Source organism: Pinus tabuliformis, chromosome 2_2 (assembly GCF_031772625.1).
Source record: "Pinus tabuliformis cultivar Carrire ecotype Pingquan chromosome 2_2, CPIR1, whole genome shotgun sequence".
Lineage (NCBI taxonomy): Eukaryota > Viridiplantae > Streptophyta > Pinopsida > Pinales > Pinaceae > Pinus > Pinus tabuliformis.
The window spans coordinates 749874597-749887312 of NC_142300.1; the positions used below are offsets into that span (position 1 = coordinate 749874597).

The window sequence follows — 12716 nt, forward strand, 5'->3', positions numbered from 1 at the left end:
AATCATATTCATAAATGTGGTTGATAATATATCAACCACATTTATTATTATTTATATATTAATATCAACATTAATAATTTTATAATTATTTATAAAGTATATATTATCATTCTTATTCTTATTATTATTTATTATTCTTAAATAACCAAATAATAAATAACATAAATATTTTCATAACCAATGTGTGTTTTCCTTACAGGAATATTCTCTTGGGTTTATAATACCAATCCCTTGGACTTATTATTCTAACCGTTCAACCAGGGTTGAGCATGGTCCAACATCACATTGTGACAAAGATTATCTCAATATGAAAACCAATCATGGTTAATGTAAAAATCAACCATGGTCAATCATGGTTAAACATGGTCATCCATGGTCCAACTCATATTGCGACAAAGATTGTCCCAGTATGAAAATCTACCATGGTCAACCATGGTCAAGTGTGGTCCCACGTCACATTTTGACAAAGACCGTCTTAATATGAAAATCAACCATTGTCAATCATGTTTATTTAAGGGTTTGTAACAATTATCTTGGGGTTTATATACACTGGGTTTATGTTATTCCCTTAGCTTACATATTATTCCCTTCGATTTATGATCTCTTTGTTTTTAGTATTAATCCCTTGGGTTTATAATATCATTCATGGTCAACCATGGTTAACCATGTTTTATAAAATAAATCATGGCACAACGTCACAATTTGACAATGATTGTCTCAATATCAAAATCAGGCAATGTCAACCATGGCCAACCATGTTTATTTTAGGTTTACAATATTTATCTTATGATTTATATACCTTGGTTCTATAATGTTAATCCATTGGGTTTAATATTATTCTCTTGGGTCCATAATACCTTGGGGTTTTAGTATTAATCCCTTGGGTTATTATTCCCTTGGGCTTATAATATCAATCACTTGGGTTTATTAATCTAAGGTTTCAACCATGGGCGACCATGGTACAACACTGCATTGTGACAAAGAATGTCTCAATATGAAAATAAACCATGATCAATCATGGTCAACCATGTTTATTTAATGGTTTATAATTTTTGTCTTAGGGTTTTTATACCTTAGGTTTATGTTATTCCCTTAGATTTAATATCATTACCTTGGGTTTATAATATCAATCATGTCCAACCATGATCAATCATGGTCAACCATGGTCAGTCAGGGTTAAACATGGTCAACTATTAAATCAATCATGTTTAACCATGGTCAATCATGTTCAACCATGGTCAATCATAGCCAAACATGACCAAACATTGCATTGTGACAAAGATTGTATCAATATGAAAATCAACCTTGGTCAACCATGGTCCAAAGTCGCGTTGTGATAAAGAATGTGTTGATATGAAAATCAATCTTGGTCAACCATGGAACACCATGGTCCAACGTTGCATTGTGACAATGATTGTCTCCATATGAAAATCAATCATCGTCAACTATGGTCAACATTGTTTATTTTAGGCCTCTATTTTCTTCATATTCCTAAGGTTTAATATTATTCCTTTGGGTTTAATATTTTCTTCCTTAAGTTTATAATCCCTTGTCTTTTTATTATTAATCTCTTGGGTTTATAATATCAATCATGGTCAACTGTGATCAATCATGGGAAACCATGGTCAATCATGGTCAACCATGTTTAACCATGTTTTATAAAATCAATCATGGCCCAACGTCACATTGTGGCAATGATTGTCTCAATACGAAAATCAACTAAGATCAACCATGGTCAACCATGTTTTTTTTAGGGTTTACAATATTTATCTTAGGGTTTATATACCTCGGGTTTATAATATTAATCCCTTGGGTTTAATATTATTTCCTTGGGTTCATAATCCCTTGGGCTTTTAGTGTTATGGTTTTAGTTTTTAGTATTAGTATAATATCATGGTCAACCATAGTCAATCATGGTCAACGAAGGTCAATCATGTTTTTTAAAATCAATCATGGTCAATCATAGTCAACCATGTGGCAATGTCGCGTTGTGACAAAGATTGTCTTGATATGAAGATCAATCATGGTCAACCATGGTCCTACATTACATTGTGATATTGATTGTCTCAATATGAAAATCGACCATGGTCAACCACGTTTATTTTAGGGTTTATAATATTTATCTTAGGGTTTATATATATTGGGTTGTCAATCATGGTCAATATGAAAATAAACCATTCTCAATCATGGTTAAACATGGTCAACCATGGTCCAATGTCACAATGTGACAAAGATTGTCTCACTATGAAAATCTACCATGGTCAACAATGGTCTCACGTCGCATTTTGACAAAGATTGTCTCAATATGAAAATCATCCATGGTCAACCATGTTTATTTAAGGTTTTACATCATTTATCTTGGGGTTTACATACCTTGGGTTTATGTTATTCCCTTGGGTTTATTAATCCTTTGAGTATATAATATCAATTATGGTCAAACATGATCAATCATGGTCAACCATGGTAAATCATGGTTAAGCATGGTTAATCATGCTTTATAAAATCAATCATTGTCCAACGTTGCATTGTGACAAGGATTGTCTCAATATGAAAATAAACCAAGGTGAACCATGGTACCCATGTTTATTGTAGGGTTTACAATATTTATATTAGGGTTTATATACCTTGGGTTTATAATATTCATCACTTGTGTTTAATATTATTCCCTTAGGTTCATAATCCCTTGGGGTTTTAGTATAATCCCTTGGGGTTTTAGTATAATCCCTTGAGTTTATAATATGAGTCCATTAGGTTTATTAATCTAAGGGTTCAACCATCGTCGACCATGGTATAACGTCACGTTGCAACAAAGATTTTCTTAATATGAAAATCAACCACAATCAACCATGTTAATTTAAGGGTTTATAATTTTTGTCTTAGTGTTTTTATACCTTGGTTATACGCTATTCTCTTAGGTTTAATATTATGCCCTTGGGTTTATAATACCTTGGGTTTTTAGTATTAATTCCTTGGGTTTATAATATAAATCGTGGCCAACCATGGTCAACTATAATGATCAATCATTGTCAACCATGGAAAACCATACCCCAACGTCGCATTGTGACAAATATTGTCTTGATATGAAAATCAGTCATGGTCAACCATGGTCCTACATCGCATTGTGACTCATTGTCTCAATATGAAAATTGACCATGGTCAACCTTGTTTATTTTAACGTTTATAATATTTATATTAGAGTTTATATACCTTGGGGTTGGTCAATCATGGTCAATATGAAAATCAAGCATCACCGATCATGCTTAAACATGGTCAACCATGGTCCAATGTCACGATGTGGCAAATATTGTCTCACTATGAAAATATACTATGGTCAACTATGGTCTCACGTTGCATTTTGACAAAGATTGTCTGAATATGAAAATCATCCATGGTCAACCATGCTTATTTAAGGGTTTATATCATTTATCTTGGGTTTTACAGACCTTGGGTTTATGTTATTCCCTTGGGTTTAATATTATTCCCTTGTGTTTATAATCCCTTAGGTTTTTAGTATTAATCCCTTGGGTTTATTAATCTTTTGAGTTTGTAATATCCATCATGGTCAACCATGATCAATCATGGTAAACCATTGTCAACCATCGTAAATCATGGTCAAGCATGATTACCCATATTTTATAAAATCAATCATGGCCCAATGTCACATTGTGACAAGGATTTCCTCACTATGAAAATCAACCAAGGTCAACCATGGTAAACCATGTTTATTTTAGGATTTACATTATTTATATTAGGGCTTAATATACCTTGGGTTTATAAGATTAATCATTTGGGTTTAATATTTTTCCCTTGGGTTCATAATTCCATGGGGTTATAGTATTAATCCCTTGGCTTTATTATTCCACTAGGTTTATAATATCAATCCGTTGGTTTTATTAATCGAAGGGTTCAACCATGACCAACCATGGTATAACGTCACATTACGACAAATATTGTCTCAATATGAAAATAAACCATGGTCAACCATGTTCATTTAAGGGTTTATAATTTTTCTCTTAGGTTTTATATACCTTGGGTATATGTTATTCCCCTGGGTTTAATATTATTCCCTTGAGTTTATAATCCCTTAGGGTTTTTAATATTAATCCCTTGGGTTTATAATATCAATCATGGCTAACCATGGTCAACTATAATGATCAATCATAGTCAACCATGGTCAACCATGTTTTATAAAATCAATCATAGTCAACCAAGGTTAATCATGGCCAACCATGGTCCAATGTCACATTGTGACAAATATTACCTCAATATAAAAATCAACTTTGGTCAACCATGGTCCATTGTCGCATTGTGATAAAGGATGTGTTGATAAGAAAATTAGTCTTGGTCAACCTTGGACAACCATGGTCTAACGTTCCATTTTGACAAGGATTATCTCAATATGAAAATTAAACATGGTCAAATATGGTCAACATTGTTTACTTTAGGCTTTATAATATTTATCTTTCAATTTATATATCTTGGGTTTATAATATTAATCCCTTGATTTTAATATTATTCTCTCGGGTTCATAATCCCTTGGGATTTTAGTATTAATCCTTTGGGTTTATTATTCCCTTGAGCCTATAAGATCAACCCCTTAGGTTTATTAATTTAATAGGTTCACATTCCTAGGGTTTATTATTCCCTTGGAGTTTATTAATGTAAGGTTTAATATTATTCCCTTTGGGTTTAATATTATTTCCTTGGGTTTATAATCGCTTGAGTTTTTAGTATTAATACTTTGGCTTTATTATTCCCTTGGGTTTAAAATATCATGGTCAACCCTGGTTAACCATGGTCAACGAAGGTCAACCATGTTTTGTAAAATAAATCATGTTCAATAATGGACAACCATGGTCCAACATCGCGTTGTGACAAAGATTGTCTCAATATGGAAAGCAACCATGGTCGTCCATGGTCCATTGTCGCATTGTGACAAATATTGTATTGATATGAAAATCAATCTTTGCCACCCATGGTCCAACATCACATCGTGACATTGATTGTCTCAATATGAAAATCGACCATGGTCAACCATGTTTATTTTAAGGTTTATAATTTTTATTTTAGGGTTTATATACATTGGGTTTATAATATTAATTCCTTTGGTTTAATATTATTCCAATGGGTTCATAGTACATAGGGGTTTTAGTATTAATCCCTTGGTTTTATTATTCCCTTGGGCTTATAATATCAATCCCTAGGTTTATTAATCTAAGGGTTCATATTCCTAGGGTATAATACTAAAACCCCAAGGGAGTATAAACCCAAAGGAATAATATTAACCCAAGTGATTAATACTAAAAAACCAAGGGATTATAAACCCAAGGGAATAATATTAAACCCTAGGGATTGTTATTATTAACCTAAGGTATATAAACCTCAAGGAATAATAATAAACCTTAGGGATTAAACACTTGGGTTTATTAATCCCTTAGTTTATAATCTCTTGAGTTTATATTTATTGGTTTATAATCTCTAATTATAATCCCTTGGGTTTATAATATTACTATTATTAATTTATATTACGACATTGTCTAACTTATAGATGAAATAGCCTTTTTCATCGGAATTCACCAAAATGTGGCAATACAATTTCAAGATTTTTTTTTTTTTGGTTTAAAATGCATTTTTGAATGCATAAATGGATTCAGCACCATGAAAAAAACCGTAGGGAACTCAAATTATGAAAATTAAATGATTTAAATTCAAGTTTTTAAAAAATTATGTCAGATTTTGATAAAAATTAACTAGAAAAAATGTGGTGAAAAATGCCATTTCGTCTATAAGTTAGACTATGCCTACTAATATTACCAATTAATACTATTAATTAATATTACTATTATTAATAACTAATATTAGTACTATTAATTAATATTAATATTACTGCTCCCGGATGCGGGTGATTGATAGGCCAAAGGGTACGTTGGAGGCGCATCAAGTGGGCAGGTGTCAGCCCAAGTGCGCCACGGGTTACAGTTATGGGTTGGCGAGCTGGTCTCGCACAACTCTATTAATGGCTGCATTAACTTCGTCCTTCAGTCTCCTGGTTATTTGCGCAATGGCTCTCAATATGTCTGTCACTCCCGCGGCTTCGTCGTAGGCCACCGACTCCATGAAGGTTGCTGCTATGAGCGTTTCCCTGAGCAACTCTATTAGTTCGTTTCTGCTCGTCAATCCTTCGTTCGGCTCAAGAGCTTTCTCAATCCTTCTCTTTCGCTTGGCTCTGGTTCCAGGGATTCACGGAATTGTCTGGGCTCGATTTCCGCTTCTCTCTGAGCACTCATTTCTTTGTCATCCCTCTCTGTGCATCCACCCCTCTGTCAAGCCTCTGAATAACATAATGCCGCGTGAAAGGCCTAGAATGGGGAGTAGGCAAGGCGGTTCCCACGGTCGCGCCACCCATCAGCGGTCCACCCCCACCTTGGACCCATTCTCGAATGTGTTGGAATTTGGTCGCTTCCATCATCTAGCCACCAGAAGTGGCAGAGGCAGGGGCAGAGGCCAAGTTAGGATTGATGACTGTGAGCATAATGTTCATCCCACTGCCCGTTTTCGCATCACGTGTTCTTTGGCTAACTCCTCCTTCATAGTCTCGGTTACGATTGAAAAGTGTGAGAATGCCCGGGGTTCGGGAGCGGCTCATCCTAGGGTTCCTGCAGATCAGAGGACATCAAATCCGAATGATAACCAGCGCCAGGTCATGGGAGGCCTTTCTGTGGTGAATTCTGAAGCCAACGCAGGTCCGAGAGCGCCAGCAAGAGGAGAGCCTTCAGGTTTAGAGGTCCATCCGTCCGATTCTGATCACTCAACTCAGTTTGGGTGTAGGGTCGTTGAGGAACCGTATACCTCAGAGGACGAATGAACCACCCCGTGCCTCCGTTTTGTGCAGCTACAGAAGCAAGAGTGCGCCTCGCTTTTGAGTCTTGATGTTAATGTATGTTTCAGGTCTCTGTCAGTTAATGTTTTGTTTATGTTTAGCGATGGATAGCTGTGTGTCAATCTTGAGTTTTATGGGAGTTAAAAGCATTGTCGTAGATCCTCCGCGGACAGAAATCAAGCATCTTTTTGTAAAATGCCAACTTCACGGCAAGAATTTTCAAGGCAGACGCCTTGCTGTGACACTTTTTGTATAAATAATAGGAGTAGACTGATTGAGAAAAAAAATATATTAATATTACTGCTATTATTATTAAATAATTAATTTATATTACGTAATTTAAAATTAAATAATAATAACTAAAATTTAATATTAAAGAACAATTATTATAAATAAACAATTATTATTAATTATAATGATCTAAGATTTTTGTGATCCATATTGTAAATATCTTTCGGATTAATCACATCATTAGGATTTGGTCGACGTTTCGAACCAACTAATGTCGTTCATCCTCAGTACAAGGTGAAAAAATCAATCAATCTTCAAGAATAAATATTATGGATGCATAATTGCATGGAATTAGTCGTTGAAAACTAGACGTTGGTGATTAGTTAAAAATATTCTAAAAATGACAGTTAGGAATTATTAATTAATTAAAATATTATAAATCTAGTTAGAAAGTAGTAGTTTGGAATCATAATTATTTATATTATGAATACTTAATTAAAATAGTGCTATATGGGCCATGAAATGGTTACAAATTATTATTTATATATAAAGTAGTTGTTAAGAATAATTCAAAAATTAATTAAAAATATGCTTTGAGGGTTAGGAATTGGTTATAAATATTATTATAAAGTAGTTTATATTTTTTAAATATATTAAATAAATTAATTATAATATTAAATAATAATAAAGTTATAGGGTAAAGAATAGGTTCCAAAATATTGTATATTTATAAAGTATAGGGTTAAGAACTAGTTAAGAATTATATAATAATAAAGTAAGTAGGAGTTTAATTATTTATTTTAATTTTATTAAATGAATAATTTATAATATAAAAATTGAATCATAATAAGGATAAAGGGTTGATAAAGGTTACAAAATATTATATATTTATAAAGAAAATGTTAAGAGCATATTTGTTTTAATTATGTTAAACAAGTAAATTAGAATATGGAAATTTTTTAAAATAGTAATGAAGATATAGGGGTTAAAAACAAAAGGAAACTAATATTACATATCAATAATATTCAGAAATAGACTATAAGAACTTAATATATTGGGGAAGAGACAGGGGGTGGAATCACAAAGAGAGGGATGGAGCCCCACTCTTACTCAATTTCCAACCATCGTCCCTGTTAAGGTTTCTAGCATGCCTGTCAATCTCAATAGCCTCTTGAAGATTCCTATGGTGGAAGTGATCAACCCTAGCAATGACTCTGGAATCCTCAATACATACATGGTGCTTGGATTTCTCGACATGTTCAGCTAGAGTCAATGAGCCGGAACTATTGTGCCTAATGTCTACAGCATGCTTATGGATTCTCTGGTTAATTGACCGAATCGTTTCTCCAATATAGGGAATACCATAGGAGCAATGAACCAGGTACACACCTTTCATGTGCTTAGGGTCGACAGGGTATTTAACAAAACCAAGAGAATTTCTAATGGTACTGAGAGGCTTGAACAAAGAGGATACATTGTTCTTTCTAAGGATACGGGCAATCATGTCCATGGTCCCTTGGACAAATGGGAGATGAAACTTGGAGATAGGATCAACACAAGCAATTTTAACTGTTAACCCTTTACAAGCTCTTTCAAAGGCCTTGATGCCTTAAGTTTTGTTATATCGATTATTATTAAAAACTTCAAGAAGATGAGATTTCTCTTGGCCTGGGTGGTTTTCATCAGAGATTGGTGACACTTACATCATATGGCCCCATGGACGTGAGAAGTTGGATTTGTTTTTGAGCCACCTTAATTCTCAATCTGACTCCATCAAGTTCACAATGGAAGTTGAGGTGGATGAAAGCCTTCCCTTCCTTGATATTTTCCTCTCTGGAATGAATGATGGTTCTGTTTTTCACCACGATTTTTGCAAAAAAACTCACATGGAACAATATCTTCATGTTAGTTCTCATGATTTTACTGCTAAAAGATTTGGTGTTCTCAACACTCTTTCTACCTATGCTATGAGAATCTCTCATGAAAACCACCTAGAGTAGGAGAAATCTCATCTTCTTGAAGTTTTTAAAAATAATGGGCATAACAGAAGGCCTCAAGGCCTCAAGACCTTCCAAAGAGCCTGTAAAGGGTTAAGAGTTAAAACTTCTCGTGTTGATCCTATCTCCAAGATTCATCTCCCGTTTATCCAATCGACCACGAACATGATTGCCCATATCCTTAGAAAGAATAATGTCTCCTGTTCGTTCAAGCCTCTCACTACCATTAGAAATTTTCTTGGTTATGTTAAAAACCATGTTGACCCTAAGCACATGAAAGGCATGTACATGATTCCTTCCTCCTTTGGTATGGAGAAACGGGTTGGTCAATTAACTAGAGAATCCATGAGCATGTTGCAGGCATCAGGCACAATTGTTTCCGCTCATCGGCTCTAGCTGAGCATGCGGTGAAATCCAAGCACCATATTTGTATTGAGGACTCTAGAGGCATTGCTAGGGTTGATCACCTCCAGCACAGGAAGCTTAGAGAGGTTATTGATATTGAGAGGCATGCTAGAAACCTTAACAAGGATGATGGTTGGAAATTGAGTAAGAGTTGGACTCCAACCTTCTCTTCGTGATTCCACCCCATGTCTCTTCCCCAATATATTAAGTTCTTAGAGTCTATTATTGAATATTATTGATTTGTAATATTAGTTTCCTTCTATTTTTTTACCCCTATATCTTTATTACTATCTAAAAAAAGTTCTATATTCTAATTTATTTGTTTAAAATAATTAAAAGAAATACGCTCCTAACATTTTCTTTATAAATATATATTATTTTGTAACCTTTATTAACCCTTTATCTTTATTATGATTCAATTTTTATATTATAAATATACCAATTCTTAACCCTATACTTTATAAATATATAATATTTTGGAACCTATTGTTTACCCTATAACCTTATTATTATTTAATATTATAATTAATTGATTTATTATATTTAAAATATATAAACTACTTTATAATAATATTTATAACCCATTCCTAACCTTAGAGCATCTTTTTAATTAATTTTTGAATTATTCTTAACAACTACTTTATATATAAATAATAATTTGTAACTAATTCTTGGTCCATATAGTACTTTTTTAATTAATTATTCATACTATAATAAAAAATTAATATAAATAATTATGATTCCTAACAGCTACTTTGTAACTAAAGTTATAATATTTTAATCAATTAATAATTCCTAACTGCCATTTTTAGAATATTTGTAACTAATCACGAACAATTAACTCTAGGAAATGATGGATCCATACTATTTATTCTTGATGATTGATTGATTTTTTCACCTTGTCCTAAGGATGAACCACATTAGTTAGTTTGAAAGGTTGACCAAATCTTAATGACATGATTAATTCGAAAGACATTTATTTATAATTGTAATGATATTAATAACTTTTTTATTGCTATAGTTTTTTTGTATTATTATTTTTACTGTTATATATTTATTAATGGTAGATACAAATAAAGCTTTCAACTATATCAATCAAATTATTATATTAATGTGATTGTGCTAGTAAATTTACTCATCTATATCCACATTAACTATTTAATTAAATGTAACATATACTAATATAATTAAATTTCATGAAAAAGAAAAAAAAAAAAAAATTCATGAAAAAGACAAAAAAAAATTAAAAAATAGAAAATAAAAAAAAACTAAACATATATTTACTTGTGCAATGAATGAGTTGAAAGGATAATTGTGCAATGAACAAGTTGAGGCAATAAAAAGGGAATCACAATTGAAAGTGAGATATGAAGAAAAATGATACAAGATGTTAAAAACACATGAACCACCACGAGTTTCTTGTATTATTGCGAGTTGCATTACCAAAGACAAATCAATTACAAATTATTAATATCTACTCGTCCATATCCACTTTTATCAAATAACACATGCTAATATAATTAAATTTCACACACTAAAGAAGGCATAACCATATATGTACTTGCGGAAAGAATGAGTTGAGAGGATGAAAGGGGAATCGTAGTTCAAGAACACATGGCACAGGAACCACCGCGAGCCTCTTTATATTATTGTCAATTGTATTAACAGGGATAAATTAAAAGATAAATTAATTTTTTAATTTGATAGGATTTCGAATTTTTTTTGGGAAAATTATAGAAATTTTAACAAGATTTTAATAAAATTTATCGAATTTTTTTTAAATCTAAAATAAAATTATTAAACTTCGAAATTACATTTTCAACACTCCCCTTTAATTTCAACTGTTGGGCATTCAATCATACCCAAACACTTCCTCAAAAATTCAAAGCTTTTCTGATTCAATGGCTTTGTCAGAATGTCTACTACCTGTTCTTGAGACCTGCAATGTTGTAAACTGATTTCTACATTGCTTACCAATTCTCTGATATAGTGGAACCTTGTGTCAATGTGTTTCGTTATTTTATGAAACACTGAATTCTTGGACAGGGCAATAGCTGAGCTATTGTCACAAAAAATAACTGTTGCTTTTGCCTGCTCTTGGCCTAAGCTCCTCAACATTCTTCTCATCCAAACTGCTTGACTTGCTGCTGCTGTAGCTGCCACATACTCTGCTTCTGCTGTAGACAACGCCATAATTGGCTGTTTCTTGGAAGCCCATGAAATGGCTCCTGAACCCATGTGAAAAACATAACCTGAAGTGCTTTTTCGATCATCTCCACTTCCAGCCCAATCGCTATCAGTGTATCCAACTAAATCTGAAAATTCTGAAATAGTATATAAAATTCCAAACATTTTTGTACCTCTAACATACCTTAGAATTCTTTTTGCTGCCTGTCAATGTGCCTCTTTTGGCCTCTCCATGAATCTGGAAATCAAACTAACAGCAAACATTATGTCAGGCCTAGTTGCAGTTAAATACATAAGGCTGCCAACTATGCTCTTATATAAGCTAGGATCAAAATCCTTGCTGTTGTCCTCTTTGCTGAGTTTTAATCCCATTACTGTGGGAGTGATTGCTGCCTTGCACTCTTGCATATTAAATCTGTCCAACACTTCATTTACATATCTTGCTTGAGAGATAAAAATTCCATTTTCATTTTGATCTACTTCTATTCCTAAGAAGTATCTCAGAAAACCCATGTCAGTCATCTCAAATTATTCTTTCATGACTGATTTGAAGTTTTCAATGAGGTAGTCATCATTACCTGTAAAAATCACATCATCAATATACAAGACTACAATTAAAATCTTACCATCCTTTTCTTTGATGTAGACGGTGGGTTCTCCTTCACATTTGTCAAATTTGTTTTCCAGTAGATAGGAATCTATCCTACTGTACCACGCTCTTGGAGCTTGCTTCAGCCCATAAAGAGCTTTCTTCAATTTGCAAACTTTGTGTTCTTAGCCTTTCTTCTCATAGCCTAGAGGCTGTTCAATATAAACTTCTTCTTTTAACACTCCATTTAGGAATGCCGACTTCACATCCATCTGGTAAACTTTCCATTTGTTTTGTGCTGCTATGGACAACACTGCTCTCACGGTTTCCATTCTTGCAACCGGTGCGAAAGTCTCCTCATAATCTCTCCCATACTATTGCTTGTATCCCTTGACAACAAGTCTTGCCTTGTGCCTTTCTATCTTGC

The 12716-nt window shown here is 33.1% G+C and overlaps 1 protein-coding gene across 1 annotated transcript; it reads right to left on the reverse strand.

The window, feature by feature from the left end:
* Positions 1 to 8189: 8189 nt before the first annotated feature.
* On the reverse strand, positions 8190 to 8621 carry LOC149194846 (uncharacterized). Its single transcript, XM_089407822.1, has one exon. The coding sequence runs from the start codon at positions 8619 to 8621 to the stop codon at positions 8190 to 8192; it is 432 nt and encodes a 143-aa protein (XP_089263948.1).
* Positions 8622 to 12716: the final 4095 nt, after the last annotated feature.